We start from the raw sequence: 23321 nt of genomic DNA, 5'->3' as shown, positions 1-23321 counted from the left end.
GCCACACAGAGGCTCGGGTCAGTTGCAAGGGTGAGGCCAGCTCGGGCAACTCCAGGAGACCCCAACTCAAAAGAAAAATGAGCTGGGATATTGCTCAGTAGTAGAGCACTAGCCTACCAGTGTGAGGCCCCAGGTTCAACCCCCAGCACTGCAACAGGACATCTGTTTACTTCTGGCGGAGGATAGCCGTGGAGGATTAAGCCGTCAGCCATGAACATCTTTTACTTCTCAACAATGGCAACACCTTAAGAACAGCAGTCCTTAGACCGTGGCCAACTCTTGTGCAGAGAACTGGAGAGAGAATCAGGCTAATCACCTGGCAATGGGCGAGTTCAGAGAAAAGAGGGACCTTCCTAATCTTACTAGGAAGGAAGGAACGGCCTACAGCAGTGCCGTGGGTATTCCCCAGCCCGGGACGTCACAGGTTAAGAACCATCTGTACATCTGCCTCTGATGGAGCCAAAAGAAGCCTCCACAAAGTGAGGGGTCCACTGATTGTCTCGGTACGCTGTCAGCAGGGCACGGCTTGGGGCCCCACAAGCTTACATGTGTTCATGGGCTCACTATATTTATGCAACCCAAGAACAAATGAATGCATAAGCACACACACTAACGTCCAGCCTACAACACGAAGGTCTCAGACATGGAAAAACATCAAGATGGTACTAGCACACAGCCCCCAGAAAAGCTGGAAACTTGAAGCTGCTGTTTGCAAGTGCATTCATATAACGTCTATTTTCCACTCTGGTCACTTCTTTTCCCTTTTTGAAGTACCCATTACAAAAAGAAAACAAGCCTTTTATGTTTTTGATTGTTATTCAATGGAAATAGAAGAGGCAGGACTCTTCCCGGACGGGAAGGTGCTGATCCATGCAGTGACAAAGCCCGACAGGCCAGGAGACACCCCAACCAGAAGCCACTGGGCACCTGGATCACTGCACTGGTTCCAGAAATAGGGGGGCGGGGGTGAGGAAGGGAGGGAAGGGAGAGCATGACATTTGGGAAATGCGGTGGTTGATTTCTTTTACTAAGATCAAAGGTAAGTCAAACAAATGTATTTGTTTTATTAGCAATAAAAAAAAAATTTAAAACATGCTTTGAAGTCTTTTGGGTTTAGGTACCAGTTTTTAGGTAAATAGTAAAAGCTACTTTTCCTTTAAAAGAAATGAAGTAAGGAGATAGTCCACCTATGTACAAAGATTAGTGATCTGTTCACTACTGATAAGCTATTGATAAGTCCCCATGTAAATATATGAGCACTATCAAGTATATGAATTTTGACTAGAGAGAAAATTAAACAGACCGAGTCAAATATGACAAAAAATAAACTCTGGAGAAGTGCCCTCACACCTCTCCTTGTGGATTTGATCAGATTCCTGGAGGCCACATCGTTCTTCTTCTAAAGGGCCTTGTCCATGGTCCCCAGGCTCCGTGTTCACAACCAAGCAGCTCACAGTGTGCCCTTCATGCTGCTGATCCCCGCCTTTCACTTGATGGATTTCACGTTCTGCAAAGCTGAAAACTGGACCCAAGTACTTCTTTATATCAATAGCTCATAACTTCATTTTCCTTCCTTATATGAAATCTTTGTTTAGAATTCCAGAGACTCCTGATATTTGGGTCATTTTTCCTAAAAACCATAACATCTTTTCTATATGCTCTCAGCTATGATAATAGCGATCGGCGCAGCATCATTGTAAATTCTGAAGGCCCACTGGCCTGGACGAGGGTGAATTTCTACAGTGAAAAGCAAACAAAGTGCATGACCAAGTAAGTCACCACCGATGCCTACGTTGCTAGAGATCCAAGATGCTTTATCAAATGTAGCCGCGAAACCCAAGCCTTGGCCTGGGTCAACACACACTCCTTCTCTGGTTCAAGGGGCAGGGTAGACGCTGCCACAAGGATGGCACCTGGCCCTGGATCCTGCTTTTGCACCCCTTCTCCATCCCAGAGAACAGACCCTGGGAGTGGGTAGCAAGGAGGAGCCCAGAGGCCTCGTTGTTCCAGGAAAGGATGTGCCTCAGTGTGTGGGTCAAGGGCGCCTTCAAGGGGGCTCTCATAGGCTAAACCTGGGGCTCTGTAGGGACACCACTGCCCCACATAGTGCAGAACCTCTGCCCACATGCTTTCACACTGTCAATCATTTGGTGTGGACTTTAAAAGCCACGCTTGCTGGGCACCGTGGTGCACACCTGTAATCCCAGCAACCTAGGAGGCTGGAGGCAGGAAAAGCTCAAGTTCTAGGCCAACCTCAGCAACTTAGTGAGGTCCTGTTTAAAAAAAAAGAAAGAAAGAAAGGTCTAGGTCTGGAGATGCAGCTCAGCAGTAGAGTGCCCTGGGTTCCATCCCTCGTACTTAAATCCCTAGTACTTAAAAGTCAGGTCAAGTTGCCTACCTTTACATGCAGGGCAGAAAGACACTCCTTTCATCAGCCACTCTACATACAACCCCAGACTTACCAAAAAACCCGGAGGGGTTTTGCAAATTGTGGAGTTTCCTGGTTAGTGCTGCTATTTGAGACAGATGCAACCACTACCTACAAATCCTCCCAGGGTTACACCACAGATTCTACACTTAAAACTGCTTCTGACTCCCAGTTTCCTGTCCACAGTCTTCCTTTAGTTAACATTCACCTAAATAGAACCATGTAGAAAAAAAAAAAAGGTGGGGGGGAATCCCTAAGAACCAACAACTCTATTAATACTAACAGATTTTAGTGCCTTTGAGAAACAGATTGTAAATATTTTAAAATGAAAACAATTCTGCATAAAAATGAAATAGTATAACTTCAAAAACAAGCGTTTGAAATAAAAGATCACTGGTAATGAAGATAATAAGGGTTTATGCCAAGCTGACTGTACATAGTGTGATTGTACATGGTGTTCTTTTAGGATGACCTAAGGATTAACCTGAGAAGGGCCTTAGCCTAAGTAATTCCATTTTAAAATAAACTGCAGTTCCTACCAGTCACGACTACAGAGCCCTCCAATATCGTCATCGGGCATAGCCTGATAAGTCACTTTCCACAACCCTGATAAAACTCAGAGTGACATCTTCACCCTTCACCTTGACAAAGTCGGAGGTGAGAGACCAGTGTGGAAGCCACCAAATGTCCTGACCCTAGAATGAAAGACGTCACTGAGAAACCTGGTGATAGCCGATAGGGACTGAAAGGGTGAGCAGAAGCCCCCAAATTTAACATAAATGACGGAGCAAATGAACAGACCTTCAGCCAGCCGACACCGACGCCCACATGCCAGAGAGCCTGATGAGGACCATGACTGACATCCCAACTCTTACCTGCCTGGTCCTGTGCCTGGTCCTCACTGCTCTCCAGCTCCACACCCACATCTTGATCCTGATGAGAACCACGACTTCTCCTTATAACCCTCTTCTCAGCCTGCCATCAGCTCCACCCCAGGAGAAGCCTGCCTTGGTCCCTAACCTGATCAGGGCGGTCTGAGTGTGCATCTGCTGGACTTGGCCTAAGGCTTGAGACTTTAGATCAGGCACTTGAGCTTCGCACACAGAGGGAGTGTCTGCAATAGGTCTGCCATGATTAAGTGTTTGCAGTGTTTACAAGTAACTTAGAATTTTTTGCTTTGAATTATGTCTATTTCAGTGCCCTGCATTAAGGACTATAATTTTCTTAAGAATCTAGAGTGGAATTGTATTAATTCGAGTGAATAAAGCATTGAAAAGGGCAGAAGCGTGTGGCCATTCTTTCTTTCCCCTTCAACTGCCTAAGTCGTACCTTTACCCATCACATTTCTTTAATGGATTCTCCATTGATATATGAACCAAGTCTTATGTCCCAAAACTCAGAAGCGTATGGCAAAAAATGCTAGTTGAAATGCCTCAGTTTATTTTCTAAAAAATTCAGTAGTAATGCCTCCTATATTTTAAGTTGCAGTTTTCAATTGTTACTCTTCTTTGCACCCTCTTTACTGTTGATTTTTTTAAAAATAAAGAATAAAAACAGAATTAAAGATTATCTTGGAGTGGGGCTTGGGCTCAGTGGTAGAGCATTTGCCTAGCCTGTGTGAGGCACCAGGTTCGATCCTCAGCACCACATAAAAATAAAGGTCCATCTATAACTAAAAAAATGTTTTAAAAAATTATCCTGGAGTAACGTCCAACAGCTTACATTCCTAAATATTGAGCTTAGAACGCAGAGGGAGTGTAATAGGTCTGTCATAGGTTTGTCATGATTAAGTGTTTGCAGTGTTTACAATTAACTTAGAATTGTTTGCTTTGAATTGATTATGTCTATTGCAGTGCCCAGCATTAAGGACTATAATTTTCTTAAGAACCTAGAGTAGAATTGTATTATTATTATTTTTTTTAAGAGCTAGCATTAAGGAGCTTAAGGAAAGGCACAGAATTAAAACTGCTTGGGACATCACCCACCATAAGGAGGTCTGGCTGGGGACAAAGGCACAGTGGTGACACCTGCCTCACAGGACTCAGTGGTCCGTCTGCAAGCACTGCTGTCAGGGCAGTGAGCCGCAAGGTCTGCAGCTGCCCGCCTGCCCAGCTCCTCTGCACTCCACTCTTCTGGCTTTGATGCAGGGTGCAAGCCATTCTGGCCACTTCTCTCCAGGACTCTCCAGTGGGAGAACACTTTCCAGAACTCTCCCAGTAAGCCGTAAGACTTCCCTTCACCTCTTACTGGGCACAGCGAGTCACATTCAGGATGTCCACGATCAGCTGAGTCCATTCTGGGGACACTGGGAAGGTGGGACGGAACTGAAGAACGAACACCCATCACTGAAGAGCAGGTGCCTACACCAGGCAGGTCCAGGGCCGAGCATGGATTTTCTCACCCAGTTCCTTCACTCCTGAATACACTTTAATTTTTCTAGACACAAGGTCTCAAGCTTACTCGTGCAGCTAGTTATTTGAGTTTCTACATATCCCAAACTGATTAATTTGATACTTTAAAAAGCAAATTACCATGGTATACTATCATTTAGCAAATATCTGCCTAGTGGTACATTTGGTAAACTGGACCTTAGAAACCAGCAGCTAAAAGTATTTAGAGTGGTCCTGTGCACTCTCCATTGCCCAGAGCATTGACCGCCCACCAGTAGATCTTGGACAGCCTCACATGGCTCCTCTCAGTGCCCCAAAAGATCTTGCTCAGGAGGGAGTATACCACTCCTTTGTGGCCCAAGATGACCACTGAGGGCCTAAGGAGATCCACCCCACCTGGCCCTTGCTTCTACTACCTCCAGTCCAAACACATTTGATGATTTCTGAACCACATACTTCAAAATGCTTGCAAAAATGAGCCATTCAGTATAGGGCATGGAAATAATGCTAAAAGACGGAGCTCTTTGAAAATTCTATTTAATGTTTTCTATAGAAATATTTTCTTTGACACATAAAAAGAAAAAAAATAGCATGCTAATAGAAATTGAAATCAACTACAGCCATCAAGAGGCAGCTGATTTTCCAGGGGCTTTATAAAGTAACACCTGCTAGCTCCCACACCTGTCACAACCAGCCCAGCGCACCTCTGCCAACTTTGGGTTGGCTGTGCCAAGAGAGGCTTATCAGAGTAATCACAGCCCACTGGAAACCCAGTGGAATCCAGAGCAGCTTTGGTCTCGGTAAGCCGTCTCTCAAGTGAGCGCCACTCCAAGCTCCTGCCACCCGGGAGGCCTCCATCTCCCTGCATGCAGCAGGATGAACAACAGGAAATAGACACGGACAGTTAGGAAGTGTGTCGTCCTCAAGGAGGTGTGGCAGCTCCCTCAGTGTGTAATGACACTCATGCTGAATGTCCCAGAAAAAAAATCAAACATCACCTGCCGTTTGGATGAATCACTGCTGATAACCCGTTCAACAACAAGAGTAAACCGAGAAGTCATAAAATAAAAACCTTAGAGGAAAAAACATCCATGTACTTTACCAGAGTGCTAGCTTCAGTCGGGGTCTACCATCTTTCTCTGCCAGTGACCCACGATTTATAAGCCAAGAGGACAGAGGTGATGATTGCTTAACTCAAAAGTGGCTCAACGAGGCCAGGCACAGAGGTGCACTCCTGTGATCACAGTGGCTTGGGAGGCTCAGGCAGGAGGATCACAAGTTAAAGGTCAGCTTCACAACTTAGCAGAGCTTAAGCAACTTAGTGAGATCCCATCTCTAAAATTTATAAAAGGGGTTGGGGGTGTGGCTCAGTGGTTAAGCACCCCTGGGTTCAATCCCTGGTACAAAAACCAAAAACATTAGGGAAGTCTGATTTTTCCACTGACTTATATAGTGACTGTAAGGTCCTTGCTTAGCATCTAGACAGCTCTCTTAAGTGATAGCCGCCATTTTAAGAAAAATTTCACTTTTCTGCCGAAGGGCTTTTCTGAGAAAGGCTAACCACTCCCTCATACCAACCCCACCCTTAACCACTTCATTAGGACCCTCCGGGCTCTAATCCCTGCCTCATATAAAAGTCCGGAACCCCAAGCCTCGTTTGCCCCCCTTGTCTATAGAGAGATGTGCCTTTACTCATCAGCTCCGACAGATGTTCCTCCTTTCACGACTTCTCCCGTTAACAGTACATACTGAATCAAAAGTTAATAAGCAAATAAACAATAAGAATTAATAACAGAAGTTCTATCTCAGATTCTACAATTCCTCATTGAATAGTAATCGTTTTCACTCTTTGAAAGAAATTAAGTTCATCCCAAATATCTTTTGCAAACAAGGACTAGAAAGTTCACCTTTTGAAAGCCCTTCTCTTGTCTTGGTCTTTCATTGTTCCTTTCTCAGAAGGGTCTAGAGCAGAAAAGAAACCCTGTCTACAGAAGCCATCTTTGTTGCGTCGGTTTGAGGTGATTGAGCAACCTGTGTGCGTCAAAGAACCACCAAGCAGGCGCCCGCGGAACCACCTATCAGCAGGGTCTCCTGGTCAATCCTGGATCTTAGCCAGCTCCCCCAATCCATCCCAGTAGGACAAGGGACTCTAAAGACAGCTTTTCCTGTCCCAAGCCCTCCCTTCCTAGCCTTAAGCCCAGTAAAAATTCCAGTCTGGTCGCGCTCCCCACACTTCTCCTTAGACCCACTCTGCTGGTCTGAGGGTTCCACCGGGGAGCGAAATCTCAATAAAGCCTCGCTCAGCAGCCTTTTAAAATCTGCCTCCTTTTGGTCACCGCTGCCTGACCTTACATTTTTAATGAAACGTAAAGGTGGACTATAGTCCTGTACAACCTCTTCACTGTGATCAATTAGAAAAGCTGGCCAGAGTGTAGACAGAGACACACACACATGCTACCTGAAGACACCGCCCAGCGGGCCAGGTGATAAACAAGGAAAAATAAGCCACAGACTCAAAGCAGCACAAGAGGTTTAAGTTCCCTGGGGACACCGGGCCTCAGGGACAGAAGCACAACTTCAAATCATCTCAACTCCTGACTTGAAATATGGGACATATGACTGAAAACTAAGAAACAGACAAAAACCAAAATGGAGTTATCAGGCAGATTCCAAACTACATACGCTTCACGTGCTCAAAAACATAAAATAAGGTTTAATGATTTTAGCAGAGAATTATGGGACAAAAGTCAAATTACAAGGATAAAAGGATGAAATGTGGAAGCTCAATGGGTGTGTTCAGCACCAGAATAGACAGACAAAGAGGAAAGGATGAAATGGGCAAGAAGTCAGTAAAAATGCCCAGAATGAAGTACGATGCGAGAGGACAGCTCCACAGGAAACCACGACATGTGGGCCACAGAGGCCAACGTGTGACTGCATCCCCAGCCACGGAGGCATGAGGAAAAGGGACGGAGTAACAGCTGGGAACTTTCAGAACAGATCAAAGACAGGCAGGCCAGTGACCCTCAAGAGAGACCACCACCCCAGTGAAGCTACGGGGAACCACGGAGGCTCAGTGCGCTTGGGCCCACTCTAACACCTCTCTTCCGGCAGGTTCTGGCATCCATTCCCAGGCCAACCCCTCTGGCAGGTGCTACTGCCTCCACAGGCTCCTACTTCCCCATCTTCCCGACCTGCCCATCTTTACCCTGAACCTTCCCATGACACAGAATTCAGGATAAGCCACCCCTACTGGGCCTGCTCTGCAGGGCAGCCAAGGCAGACATGACCTGAATGCACAACTCCAAGCTTCAGATTGAAAAAAAAGGTCATCAGGCCACAGGACAACTGAATTTCAATCTGTTTCATAACTTCAGAAAGGGTAGGTAAGCCAGCCCTCCGGTGAAGATATTGAAGCCAGAGTTAGACAGGCAGAGAGGCCCAGGCCAGACCCAGAGAATGGAGAGATTGAGAGGTTGATTCCTTCAGAGCTCCTCCTCCACCTTATCCAGACAACCTGCCCAGGGACGATCCCTCCCTACAGGGAGAAGTTAGGTACAGCCTCTTCCTGCAGGATCCTTTTCCCCAGCCCCTCCAGCCCACCTGTTTTCCACCTTAGGGCCATCCCACCTAGCATTTCCTAGGAAGGAGAAAGAAAGAGAAGAGAGTGGGAGAAAAAGGAAGCCTAGGACATATAAAAAGGCAGATCACCCTCCACTTCTTGGTATCCTGAGATACCAGGATATCAGCTATGGTCCCCTTCTCCCTCCCGGGAAAAGTCTGTTACCCCTTTTTAAGTAAACCCTGCTTTATATGCTTGCCTCGCTGTGCTTCTCTAGTGTTATTTCAACCTGCGAAGAAGCAGGAATCACCACAGGTAACCAGTGGTAGCAACGTAAGAGGCCACCCCATACCCTAGGGCCAGCCCCCTCCAGTACATGCAGGTCCTTCAGGAATTAGCTGACGGAAGAGCTGGTCATGAACTTACTTTTCTTAATGTCAAAATTCAATTACAAGGTTTATTTTTGTTTTTTAAAGAAAAAAAACAAGTTTGGTGCTTGATAAAATCTAATCCCTTAATATATAGTTACACATAAAAACATGACTGAGTTAAAATGTCTCAAATTTCAGCTTAACACAAATTAACTTGAAATCTAACAGGGAACAAAAACAAGCAGGGAAGACCTCCATTTCCGCAGGTCAAAAGGGAATAACTGAGATACCAAGGACCCTCGAGGCCTGTGAGCCATAGGTCAGAAACTTGTCTTGAATTCACTAGTCCAATCCCTGTGCGGTTCTGCAGAGGACTTAATACAAGGAAACTAGACAGTGTTTTTGTTGGCTGGTCACAACCCAAGATGCTGACATAATGCCTCTCCCCACTCCACATCAGATCTCAAAGTACCAGGAAGTTGTAGCTTTCACACCTAGAATTGCATGTTAAATACAGGTCTCCTCCTTCCCAGTTACCTGCAGCATGATACACCGTGACCACTCATCTCTGCACCGCTCTCTAGACTTGCACTTCTGAAACTCTCGGGCTGAAGCAAAGCTGGTCTTGGCATTCGGTGCTCTGTGGTCCTCCTGTAGCTCTAACTCAAGTTTCTCTGTGATGCCTCCTAGGCCTCATACAAATGAGGCTGAGAGTCTTAGGTCAAAGCTGTCTGGGTTCTCTCCCTGTCCAGGAAACACTTGCTGAAGCTACAAAAGGGCAACTAACCTGGGCACAGCCCATCAGGCCCCAGAGACCTCCAGGCTTCTCTGCCAGCAGGGAACTTGCTGGCAGAGTGACAGGGCCAGCTTGTCCCGAGTGAGACCCCAGCTGTCAGATCCAGATCTCTCCGACATTCACCCACAGTCAACTTTTTAAGTGAACATAAGTGGCTGACTCATTTCCTCCATGCAAGGTGGAACATTACAATGTCACACTCACCTTTTGGCCTTTCCCGCCTTCCTCCGATTCCTCAGGAGGCTGGACGCAGTCCTGAAAGCCTTCATGAGAGCCATCTGGAGCAGCCTTCCCCGTGGCACCTAAAACCCAAGTGGACCAAGGTTAGAGTGCAGGTGGAATGAATGCTGAAGCAATGTCAGCAAACAACGAGGAGTCCCTTTTACTGTGTTCAGTGGTGACGGGAACCTGCGGGCCTCTACGTCAGCTTGCCTGTCTTGCTCTTTGAAGATTCCTGTCCCTGACAGGAGTCCAGGAGTCCAAGAGTCCAAGGCATACATATGCATACCTTGTCTTGCATTATCAAAGGGACAAGTGTGATGCTACACTGTAACCACATGGGCAGAGTTGCCCTGACTGTCCATTTAAGTGAATTGCTTGGGATGTTTACATGTACAATGTAGCACCACAATCACCAAAACGCAGCTCCTTGGAGAAGGTGGTTCTAGGTGAGAGGCTGGAAGTGATCTCAGCGTTGAGGCGAGTTTCTCCACAACAGTCTACAGTGCAAAGCTCCAGATTTCAATCTGCAGATGACAGTTGGGTACGTTCCCCCAAGATTCCCGTCTTAGGCCAACATCTTGCCATGAAGACACACCAGCGAGTGCACTGTGGTTCCGTTAGGTGCTGTACCGAGTGGACTCCCCCAAAACCCACGATGAAGAGAGCTATGTTGGGGTGCACCTGCTTCCTGCTGATGCCCTACGTGGCGCTCCATCCTCTCTGCACCCTAAGTCGCCCACTTGGTGAACTAAAGTTGGATTTTTTGAGAACATGACAAGGGCCATCATGCAGTCCTGATACGCCGGCACAAAGGGCTTGCAGGGGCCTCGGTCCCAGCCCTAGTCAGGTGACGGTCAGCCTAACTGCACACCCGACTCATTCACTGATGTGCTCATCAACAAACACCAATGACGAGAGGCTCCCTCTGGAGATGCAAACGCATGAGACACTGTCCCAACCAACAGGAAAGGAAATACACATGATGCAAAAAATAATGTCAGTACTCCCAAAGTTCACATTGCTTAAGAAAGTCTACAGACGGGACACTAAGATATAACCAAGTACAACTAAGTGAAGAGTCTGATTTGAAAACTTTTCAAAAACAGTTCAAAAAACACAGGACAACAACGGTGAGGCATTTTCCTGAATCCAAACTAATTGTCATTCGCAACCCTGGTCCCGATTCATCTCAGGTCAGGTTCCGAGTCAAGAAACCAACATTCTCTGCCTATGAACTCCTACCCTTGGTCCCTCTGGAAATGGCAGCCACTGTGATGCCCTGTCCCCTGCAGTCTAGTGTCCAGTCTTCCCAAGCCCTGCTCAGCGCCAGTTGACTGTCCCATAAACATGGACCTCAGCAATGGAAGACAGCAGTAGGCGAGAGGCTGTGTGGGAGGATGTCATGCAGTTTGTCCCAAGATCTAGCCGAGTTTCTTACTGCTGTTCACTCCTGTGACTTTCAGTAGTCTTGTTTAAGTGCCGAGAACTCCTAAGCCCTATGGTGGAACCTGGATGAACCTGCCCTTCATCTTTAAGGTCTAAGACTAAAAAGAACTAGAAGATTAGAATCAGTGTTAATTGTAACCACTATGCATTTTCATTTTAAAATATATTTAAAGCAAGAGTATATCAAAATTAAACAGGACTAAGGATAATTTAGGGATGAAGTCTCTCAATACTGAATCATGTACAAGCCTGCAGCTTCCTAGTATATTGAAAAAAGGTCAGCAGCCACGTGCTTCAGTACTTGTCTCGGTTCTTGCCTAACAGAGACAGGTGGCAAAATATTCTGCAGGCAGAAAGCTCTAGGCAGAGCATCATGACCACCTCAACATCAAGACCAACAATCACGGTGCATTTTCACAATTCCACAGGTCTCGTAGTCACAAAATGATGGAAGTAAAAGACTTACATTTCCAACATTCTGCCTATTCACCAGCGATTTACTGATGTCTTCTCTGTGGATTTTAATCAGGAAGCCAAAAGCAGCCGAGTGTGCATGGTGGCTCAGTGTCCACCTGCTGCAGGTCCGGAGGCAGGTCTACCTGCCATCTCTGGTTCCCACCTGCTTCTCCCGAGTGCTCCTGTGTCATGGGTCGTTCACAGGCTTCTTCCCTAGATGACTTCAACGCTCACCCTTTGCCCCCTTAAAGTGGGCCTTACGGAGAGTCCCGATTCTGTCCCTTGTCCAGAAATCCCAGGTAGGGTATGAATGGATATATCCAATGAGTTAGTGGACATCTATTTTGACAGTCTCAGGAACTGTAGTATGTCATGCCCACGGTCTCACCCTCATCTCTCTTCCTCCATCACAGCCTGGTTTGATGGACATCTTGATCAGCTTAGGCTGCTGTGACCCCATAGCACAGACCAAGTGGCCTGAGCAACAAATGGATTTTCTCAGTCCTGGAGACTGAGATCCTAGTGACGCGACAGGTTCTGGTGCAGGTTCTCTCCCTGGGTTGCAGAAGCCGCCTCCACAGGGCTCAGAAGAGCAAGCCTCAGGGGTCTCTCATCCTTTAAAGGCAGGTCGGCACCATGACGGCCCCAGCCTCATGACCTCCTCTAAGCCCGATCCTATCCCAAAGTCCAGACTCCAAATGTCAGCACATTCAGGGGCAAGGCTCCAACACAAGGATTTTCAGGGGTCACAGTTCAGTGCACAGCATCTCCTTATCATACCCCCACTCCTCATGCTAGCTTCTTTTCAGTGCTTCGGGTCTAAGTTTTCATAGAATAACCAAATTCAGAGATAAAAGAATTCCATCACTGCCGAATGTGTCATGCTGTATGACCTGAAGTTTCACCATTTAGAAGTTTGTATGATATCACAGTCACTCCAAGGAAAGCTAGCAAAGGGCCGTTCACCTCTCAGCATGCATCACCATCTCTGCCTCTCAACGCACACAGTGAGGTTAAGAAGGAGTTGATCCTGGGGAAACGTGGGATGGGATCCCTGCAGAGGCAGGACCAGGACAGTAGTGATGGCAGCATGAGGACAGTAGTGAATCAAGTCCCGGGGAAGGAGGGAGAGGGGAAGAGGGTGCTGAGAAAGAGGAGAGCAGCCCGTGTTGAAGGTCTGCCTGGAAACCAATAAGCTCTCCTTTCCCGGTCTGCCTTCTGCACATCCCTCTTCCTAGTCCAGGACAGGCGTGCAGGTGAAGGACACTGGTGTATCTGACAAATGAGTCACGTGTAGGAGCACCATGAAGAATCCAAGGGCCAAAAAGGCTTCTGAAGGCAATTTAAGAACCCGTGATTTTAACATGCAAATATTCCCATTAAAAAGTTCCTAATGGGAACTTTTTAATGGGAATATTTGAGTCCAAGGTATGAATAATGAATTTAAGAAGAATGCAAAAAACCTTAAAACTGCGGGGAAAAAACCTTAAGACAGGATAGACACTTCCCACCACTGGGATATGTGCAGTTTATTAACAGGCTCCACACAAGCAAGCCTCATCTGGGACTGTGCTCTCAGCCGTTACAACCAAGTTCACTTTAACTTTTTTTTTGGGGGGGGGGGTAATCTAATCATGGTCTACAATAGATTGAGGTAATTATAAAGCAGAAACTTCCATTCAGACAATTAAAACTAACTTACATAGAACCCATATTTTAACACTACATAATTTTCCCATCGGGAGTTTTCCGCACCTTTTGAATTCCCTGGCATTCAGTGGCTTGACTATCTTTCCTATTTGCCTAACCTCCCAAGGGAAGAGGTGAGCTCTGTATTAACATTACCTGCATCTATCTGAACACCCTGCATATAGTAGATGCAAACATCTGACTGACGAGAAGGCGTAAAAGGATTGCAGCCTCCCTGCCTCATAGCCAACCTTCCTGTTTTAGCCGACACCCATGCTGAGCTGTTCAGACTGCCTGCAGCTTAAGGCCCCAGGGAGTGGCGCAGACTGTGGGAAGAGGGCCGAGAAATGCTCTCCTTGCCATACTTAGATGATCTGAATCACCCAGAAGTGCAATAGTTACTCTTCAATTTAAAAGACTCAAGGAATTCATGTACACTTATTTGCTACAATAATCTACACTTCCTCGTGAATGAAGAAATACTGAAATGTACAGACTATCAGATATGAACACCTAAATGCCTATGAGTGGATGGGTTAGTTCTCAAAGCACATACAAAATACCTTAACTAAATTTTTAAGAAGGTGTACGTTGATGATTTGAACGACTTTAAAAAACACCAAGATTCTCAAGCTTGCTCAGTGGTGCAAATCCAATGTAAAGATGCGATTCTCTGCCTTGGGATTATGCATTCTATACATACATGCCCTCCACAATTACTGTAGCATTTTTGCCGCTAGTTCTCAGTCGTGATGTAAATAAACTTCAACTTGAGCCCTACTGACCTCCCCTAGGCAGGCACTCCTTCAGAGCCAGGGTGCCACCCCATGGTCCTTCCCAGGCAGAGATGCAGGCAGAGGCCACGCCCACCTGAAGTCAGTATAGGCAGCATGACATCTGTCACAGACCAGACCAGCAAGGTGAAGCATCTCGTGACAACAGCAGCACAGGCCACCAGACCACTCCAGAAGCATCAGCCACAACACTAGCAGACCATACTCCAAGTCAGCTTCTAGAGTCCTTCAGGCCAACACTGGAGGCTTTGTTAACTGCCACAGGGGTGTGACAAGTGAGCTGAACTTGGTGACATCACTAGCTGATTCATCAGCATAGTAGATGTTAAAGTTTGACTGGTAAAATTCACGGGCTTCCAAAAACGGATAGGTTTAAATGTTCCGGGGCGAACCCTACTCACACAGAGCCTGGAAATCCAGAGTGAGCTACAGCTGGCATCCCTCAATGGCATCCTAAGCATCTAACTGAAGATACCTGGTAGCTGAAAAGATCAGACACGTGTGCCAAGAATACTGGTCAACCTTTCAGATAAAGTATGGACACACTCAAGCAGGGACAGATTGGGGCTTCAGCACATCTGCCCTCTGGTGGACCGATTCCTCTGCTTGTCAACAGATACCCGAGTCACTTTGTCTGAAACTTGCTTCATTAAGACCTGGTAGACAGCTAGAAGAGTAGTTGACCATCTATCTCCAACAGCTCACGACTACTAGCTATGAAAAAGAATCTGGCAGCTGGACTCGCCGAGTTGCTCAAATAGCCCGCGTATACAAAATGCTGACACGTAAATTCCCATCACACAGCACAGGAGAAATCTGCATCAAACCAGGAGGCAGGAGTGGGGTGCAGTGTGAAAAGGACTCGCTTCTGCGGATGGCCACACAGCACCCTTCTGCCCCCTTCATCAGTGAGGCAAGTAGAAGCCCAGCTCGGCAGTTCAAACCAATGTCAGGTGGCTGAAAGGCCGTGGTCAGCACCTAGGGCAGGAGAGATGTTTCTCTGCAGCCTTCCCATCTTGGCCGTCAGGGACACAGTGGTGCACACCTGTCACCCCAGCTACCCAGAAGGCTGAGGCGGGACGACCATGAGCTAGCACCAGGCCAGCTTCAGCAGCGTACTGAAACCTCATCTCATGGACTCTCCATGCCTATCTGAATTTGCTGTGGACATTTTCCTTGAGCTACAGCAGTGTTCTCCAGACCTGATGCAGGAGCAAAGATGTTCTCACTTCAAAAATCCCTCCACCAGCACAGCTGAGCTGCCTTCTAACTTCCAACTGACAAATCTGTACTGCAAGGACATTCTGAAAGGCACAGCAAGGGACAGTCTCAAATTTCATGATACCTTCTCAGCAGCAAACAGGCACCATGAAAATAATTTGCTCCTGGACTGTTATCAGAATTTGACAGAACCTATTATGCAAAGGCCTTTTCCCAGGTGAAATAGGGAAAATCTTATTAAGATGTCTTATTACACATCAGCCTTAATGAACACTTAATGATTTGTGACAGGAAAACTCAATTTGAGCCTCAATATTATTCTCCCCACCTAAAGAGTTCTATTCTCAATAGCCCTACATTATAAAAAATCTACTCAGAGTTTGTTTGATTAAAACTGAAAATGTCTTATTTGCCCAAGCACCTACAAGCCTTGACTTGGCCCACAAACCCCAAAATATTTACTGATTCATTACAGAAAATTACTGACCCTTGATATAGATTAATAAAAAAATGAAGCATATCAATACCATCATGGAAATATGGCATTTTAACTTTAAAAAGGCAACAAACTTCAAGGCAACAGGATAATTCTACATATGCACAAGCAAACAGTTAATGTTTGTCCCTCTGCACACTCAGGTGTCTGTCTGAAGGACAAGGTCAACAGTGATTGCCTCCAGCAATAGGTGTAAGCCAGTCTGCTCCCCAAAACATCCAGGGTCCACTTAAAACATCACATTTGATTACTCTTGTGCTCCAAGCACCCAAGGGACTCCATCACACTGAAAAGCCAATTAAAACTGCTGGTCTTCCTGGGGACGCAGGCCATCCCCCGCTCCAAGGGCTCAAGGGCTCATGGCTGCTCTGGCCCCCCTGCTCCTCCAAAATGCCTTAGGACATTCATGTTGGCCGTCACCTTGGATTTGGATCAAAATGGTGCCAGGAACAGCCACTGGCCCTTTTCCACCTCTGCACTGGTGATCTGTGCCACCCGAGAGCTGCCACCTCACCCAACACCTTTACTACAATGTGAACAAACACATGCATTGCCTGTAAGTTAAAACATGGAAATGAAGTCAACATCTTAAACACAATTAAGTCTTATTTATCACTGAGTCTTTGTAACTTGCTCTTTAAACCTTTCCACCCACGAGACGTTGAAAACAGCAAAAAGCACAAGTGAACTGAAAAGACTATTTCAGCACGGAAGGTCTGGAGAGGCCTCGTCTGAAGGGGGCCGTCTCTCCTGCTCACAGCTACGGTGCGGCAGGAGCGCGTGTCCGTGTAACTGAGGGCCTCAAGGTTTTGCAGTGGTAGATTCCCCCAAGAGGCGGTTCGCCCGAGACCCAGTGGCCGACAGCAGATACTTCATCAATGAGTCTCCATTATCCAAGTAAAGAGGGTCGACGGGGCTACACAGCATGGAAGTCTCTTCTTGCCCTAGGATCTGATGATTTCTGTCTCTTGGGGATGATGTGAATGGAGAGAGGCACAAGGCTCCAGAAGATGCCCTACACCAGGCGCACACACGGTTCGCATCCGAGTCAGACAAGTCACACAGGAGCTGCCTGCATGCACACCCGTGTGATGGCCCACACCCACCCCCACCGTCTAACGTCTCCAAGTCCTAGGGAGGCAACCAGCCCTGGCCCCTCGTCCTCTCCCACTGAAGCCAGGCACTCAGGGTTGGGGACACCCCGGTTCAGCCCTTGGACAAGAGCCACGTCAGTCCTAAGGACTGCTCTACTCTCATTGACACTGGGATTTAAGGGGCGACACTGTCTGGAATCAGTGTTCCTGCATGTAATTCATGTGTGCATGTCACTAAAAGCTATTCAAAACCTTAAAAATACACTAGATAAAAACGGAATAAGAGCACAGGCTGAGGAGCATGGTGTTCTGACCACCAGAACAGCCCACTGCAAACTCTTCACACCCACTTTAGAGGCAACACGAGTCTACAATTTGAAAACACTAAGCTCAAGCTACAATTTGACATGTTAAGATAAATATCAGGGTTAAAATGTAGAGAATTATATTGATAATTTTAGTGAGACAATTCTGGAGAATTTATAATCCAGGAGAAGATATGCAACACTTCTGGTTACTTCACTCCTGGTGACCTCTCCCTCTTGAAAATGGTGGTTAAAACCACTGTAATACTAGAGAAACAACTTGGAGTCAACCAAGTCTTATTCCGGTTTTACCCAAATCTTTAGGTAAGGATGGTCAGAGCCAAGAATTTTCAATGAAGTGCCAAATGTTTATCATTACTACTTCTACTGCAATCCCCGACGCTCTATACAGTCTATTATGCTGCTCAATAAATAAGTCATAATAATAGTTACAATTAGAGTACAGACAGGAATAAAGTTAACATCACCCAAACCTGCTTCAAAAATAAAGGCTGATGTTTCCAAGTTGCCCCTTTCACACCTCCTTCTTTGACAGAATCACCAGCTCATGCCATCTTAATTTCTTGCTATATGAGCAGCTGCCGGGTCGAGCCCAGATTTTAAAGTCCTATTGTGCTACAGGGAGCCCACAAAGGGCAGGACAAGCGCTGCCCGGCCAACTGCTCCCGCCAGGACTCCTGTCCCTTTCACCTGTGCCAGGGAGAAAGCTTGGGGAAGTGTATTAATAAGAGCTGGCCGACAAGTCCACAGGGCAAGCAAGCACCCCTAAAGACTTATCACTTCTTTAAAATCAGAAGAACGGTTTAAATTACGAAGACTGTGGTAGGTTTTAAGTATGGACGCACTGTTAGACTTTCATAATATTAAAAAGATCCACATACTTGCGCTATATGCCGTGGGCAGGTTTTCCTTCTCCTCTGTAGATTTCCCCACATTATAATCAGCTTCAACGTTCAGTTTGGAGGTGAAGCACCCAGCGTTGGCAGGGTCCAGCACTGAGGAAGGGGAGCCTTTTTCCTGCCTGCTTTGTACACAAAGGGACCCGCTCACGTCCTCCCCGCTTCGCTTGGGGGGACACAAGTCGCCCTCGCGTTCTTTTGGTGGGACAGGGCTTCCGCGTGGGCGAGCATCTTGGGCCTGCCCCGCACCCCCCTGGCCGTCCTCGGAGGCAGGCGTCTCCCCTGCAGCTGTGCGACTGGAATCTGGGTTCTCTTCACATTTTTCAGGATTCTGAAGTTGGGAGCAAGTTTTTGCTGTTAACTGAGTCACGGGGACCGATCTGGGGCTTTCACCAATGCAGGAAAAATCAGCCATTTCTATTAAACTCGTTCCCCTCCTCTTAGAAAGACTCCTGCAGCCGAGCTGCATAGGGCTTGGCAGTGGAGAGCCAGCAGCAGACTGCTCCGAACCCCTTTCCCTCAGGTTGTCAGGTGAGAAATAGTCCTCGTAGGACTCCCCACCATCAGGAGTGGCGGGCGCAGGCCTGGCGGCTAGCAGCAGGCCACGCTCCAACCCGAGCTGCGACCTGGGTGTGACAGGCTTTCGGCTGAGTCTCCTTTTCTTCACCTGCTCTTCTGGAGGTGAGCCCAAGTCCACGGATGCTCTCTCCCGCCTTGGGGAGGCGCTCCAGGGCCGTGAGTGCACCAACACTGTGGAAGCAGGCGCTGTGGAGTGGTCCCCAGACACACCCTCGGCTGGCCTCCCGTCGGGGGCGACTGCTTCTCCTACAGCGCCTTTCTGCCAACTCCTCTCCTCCAAAAGAGGACTCGCGGATCTCTGAGGGCTTGAGGGACAGAGGCGACCAGACAGAGCTGGTGAACAAGTGCTGTCTGTTTCTAACACACACGAGGACGTGCACGTGTCACTTCTAGTTCCATTACTAGTCCTTCCCGATGGGCTTCCCTGGTTTCTACATCTCGATTCTCCACGGAAAGCATCCAAAGGTGAGCGTGAGCCACCAGCAAAGAAGTCATCTGAAAAACATAAAGACCTAACTTTTTAAAAATGGTTTAAATATTATACTGCCGGGTTTTTGTTCGCCACTAAAAGGCTCAGGGGTCACTCCAGGTAAACTGGGCTAACTGGGTGAGCAAAATAACCACACAGGAGGCAAATATTTTCTTTGGGGTCGCTGTGATGGCTCCTCTGACCTTAAGGGTCCCAAGAGAGAGAGCACACACTCTCTTGAGAAGCTATTCAAATGAGGCAAAGGGTCAGGTTTCAGGGTGCTGAATCTATCTTCATGATGTCCACTGTCAGCAGGTTGACTGACATCTGGGTAGGCCACACCCAAGGGCACAGTAAGAGGAGGGGACACACACAAGGCACTTCCATGGAACATTCTATCCTAAAGAGGGCAAGGGGTTATATTACAAAGGAACAGGTGAGCATGGCTTCACCCATGGGGCTGTAGGAGACAAGCCTGGGCATGAAGACACAGTCACTGGAACCCTAGAAGAGCGGGCAGTCTAGCAGCAGGGGTGACTGAAGCCACATCGCCCAGCAGGGGAGTCAACTCAGTCACCAGTGAGGTTGGTCTCCCACAGTTACAGTTCAGCCAGGTGTGGCGGTGCACACCTATAATCCCAGCAGCTCTGAGGCCAGGGCAGAAGGACTATAAGTTCAAGGCCAGCCTTAGCAACTCAGTCTGAAAGAGTCAAAAGGGCCAGGGAGGTGGCTCAGCGGTAGAGTGTCCTGGGTCACTCAGATTAGGTCGTGTGCCAGTTTCAGGAAACAGTGCCCCAATTACCACAGCTTGCCTCGGCCTTCCTGCCTCCAGTAAAGGCCTTATATCCTATTTATACTCAAAAGTGAGCCACTAGGGAGACCAGGCTGCTGAGACCAGAAGCCGTTTCCCTGAGAGCAAGGCTGGGCTGCTGCACACCACGTGCACACTCTGCACCCTTCCACACTCCTCCCCACTTCCCTCGACTCGGACCCTCTGGGTATGATCCATCCTCCAAAACTCCCTTGAGCAGCAGCCAGGTCTAGGCTAGTCAGCCAGGTTCTCCTGTGGCACCTACGTGCACCACACCTGCCATGCTGACTGTCCTGCTCACCAGGCCACAGACTGCTAGAGGACAGCCGCGTCTAGCCCAGGCCTGGCTCCGCTGTGGACACAGCCTGCTGGCTGGCTGGAGGCCCCCACTTTGGCTACACAGTCTGGAAGCAACATAGGTTGCTGTAACTTTCAGAGATCACTCCACCTCTACTTTTATAAACCAAGTTCAATGTTGGGTGCAGTAGCATACACTTATTATCTAGCAACTCAGGAGGCTGAGGCAGGAGGATCACAAGTTTGAGGCCAGTCTCAGCAACCGTGTGACCTTATCTCAAAGTTAAAAGAAAAAAATGGTAGAGCACCCTTAGGATCAATCTTTAATGCCGCCCCCCCCCGCCCCAGGAAGAACCAAAGGAAGAACTTTCCTAGAGTCTGTGGGGCAGGGCCATGCTATGCCTAGGTCAACCTGTCTTCGGGGAAGAAGCTGGAAATATAAGTCACCGACTGGCCTGTGAAGGTGCATACGCTCGTCACTTTCCAAAATGCCGACGTGCAACGTGAGGGTCGTCCAGAGAACGCATTCTGAGTCCGACTCCTCAAGTCAGAAGCCTGGGTTTGCCCCTCACAAACCGGGGACCCTGCACAAGCTGCTTGGCCTCCCTGCGTGCTGGTCCCCTCCGGAGGGTGGGCGTGGTGGTGCCCTAGCTCACAGGGCTGACGGGAGCCTGGACCCCATACAGCAGGAAGTTGGGCAGAGCAGCGTCCATGAGCGGTAAACCCGCAATCCCTGCCACCACCCTCCATTTCCAACCCGTGGGAAACCAGGGGCACAAAAAGGGTATTTTAGGTAACTGGGCAAATGACCTCAGCCAACACAGAAGGGATGACAGGGAGCGACCAGGCAGGGGAAGGGGCCCGAACCTCCCAACGGCTCAACACCTGGGCCTTGCCACTGCTGCAGCCTCCATGAGGAGGCCCCAGAACCTCTCAGATGTTAGCAGTCCTTGACTGCCATTGTTCAGGCCCTCTTGTGGGATGGATGAGAAATCTAGGAAACCCACTACAACCAGAGAAGTCGCAGCCCTGAAAACCCGTCATCCCCAGTGAACCAAGGCCCCGTTAGAATAACACATGCACACCCGCTGACCCCACTCAACACACCCCACGTGTTCACGGAACAGCACGAGGAGCAACTCAGCTGACTGTCTCGGGCCTATTTATATGGTGTGTAGGGCAGTTCCTACAAGTTTTAAAGATGAGCAATTGATCCTGTAGCAAGGAAACAAATGCATAAGAGAAAACCCACAGGAACCAAAAAAGGAGATTTAACTTATGCATTTCTCAGGTCTTAATTTATTCCAATACCAAATTTTGAGTTCTAGTTATACCTAGATGTTCTACTCAACGGAACTATATGAAACGAAGCGAGAAAGTTATTTCTAAATCTCAAAATATCACAAAGAAAATAATTTTACCTGAACACAAAATATCAGGTGAAATGTTCAAAGACGCTTCACATGCAGGCGCAGGGTTACCTGGATTCTCACGGGACTGCTCAGTCATCTGGGAAGCTGTCAACAAAACGAAACATTCTCAGCTTCAGTATTTTCAACTTCAGTATTTTCTAGCAGCTAAGACAAAGATAGAGATAGATTCATGTATGCCACATGCACACCAACTTGCTCCTCAGGTCCACCACTCCAGACTGAATACAAATAGGAAGCACAAAAATCCCCAGTCAAAACTCTCAGACAGGAATCGTGAATAATCGGAGGCAGTCATATTATTTAAAAAGCATTAAATCACACAGAATCAAAGACCAGAAGGGGCTGGGGACCTAGCTCAGTCAGGGCTTTGCTTAGCATGTCTGAGGCCCTGGGTTCGAGCCCCAGCACAGCAACAAAACCTCAAAACCCCACAAAGCTCAGCTGAAATCTTTAGAGGAAAACAAACTCAACTTGCTGAAGCTAATGAGAGTCCCAGCAAGGGGACGGGGAGGCGGAGGCTCCTGAGGACCTCAGCCCTTTCAGCAGGAAGCTCACCATGGTTACTCCCCACCAGAGCCATAGCTCTCACTGGGAGCTTGGAGCTCCCAGCAGATCCTCAGTATCTGCAGGAGGGATGTGACCAGAGGCCAGGGTTGCTGGGCATGCCACCAAGCACAGGACAGTCCCACCCCATAATGCCAGCAGCGCTGAGGTCGAGAAGCCCTGGAGCTTTTGGTGAAAACAAGAATGACGTAACAAAGGTAGCCTGTATGTCACCTGCACACCGCGACAGACGAGAAGCCAAAGGCATGTTCAGGTCTACACCCAAAGACGTCTTTTAAAGAGACCCCGAGGATACTTTTCTGTGAACACTTTGATCAAACAAAAATGCAAACAGAGTAATCTAGCCAGGTGCGGTGGCGCAGGCCTGTAAATCTCAGCAGCTTGGGAAACTGAGGCAGCCAGCCTCAGCAAATGCGAGGCGCTAAGCAACTCAGTGAGACTGTCTCTAATAAAGTACAAAACAGGGCTGGGGACGTGGCTCAGTGGTCGAGTGCCCCCGAGTTCATTCTCCAGTTAAAAATAGTTGTAAAGAGAATAAATTCAGGGAAGGAAGATGACCCTGGAGAAAGTTCTCCACGTTGAGTTTTAAACCACGCCAGACTCGGGAGGCAGGACCAACTCCACAACGTAACTGACACGTCAAGACCCAGGCGGGTTGGCTCATGTAGGTGGTCACACGTCCCAGCAGTCTGGATGCCCAGCTCGCTCCACCAGGTCCATTCTCAGCTCCCTCTTCACAGAGCCTGACCGTCTCCCAGGCTGCACTGCAGTCCTGGCTGTAGCCAGGAGCGGTCATCAGCTAAGTCCCGCCGATGGACTCAGGCAGGAGTATCGGGTGGGATGGGTGGTCATGTCTGGGAAGGTGGTTGGAGCTTACTAGGCTGAAGGTAGATCTTGGAATGGAAAGGCACCAAAGGAAGGAAAACAGAAGGTGGGAACCTCAACTCTTAGGACACCACAGAAGGTCACTCAGGCCCA

At 48.0% G+C, this 23321-nt stretch overlaps 1 protein-coding gene across 2 annotated transcripts in view; it reads right to left on the bottom strand.

Moving 5' to 3' along the window:
- Mcph1 (microcephalin 1) overlaps positions 1–23321 on the bottom strand; it is a 190520-nt gene that overhangs the window by 142658 nt on the left and 24541 nt on the right. For both annotated transcript variants that reach the window (XM_076853498.2, XM_076853499.2), the window contains exons 7-9: positions 21768–21863; positions 18173–19264; positions 9752–9849 (exon numbers count right to left, since the gene is read on the bottom strand). In XM_076853498.2, coding sequence (XP_076709613.1) covers positions 9752–9849; positions 18173–19264; positions 21768–21863 — 1286 coding nt within the window. The remainder of the gene's footprint in view (positions 1–9751; positions 9850–18172; positions 19265–21767; positions 21864–23321) is intronic.

This window comes from Callospermophilus lateralis, chromosome 4, assembly GCF_048772815.1.
Source record: "Callospermophilus lateralis isolate mCalLat2 chromosome 4, mCalLat2.hap1, whole genome shotgun sequence".
In the NCBI taxonomy this organism is placed as follows: Eukaryota; Metazoa; Chordata; class Mammalia; order Rodentia; family Sciuridae; genus Callospermophilus; species Callospermophilus lateralis.
This window is presented reverse-complemented; position numbering and strand designations above follow the sequence as displayed.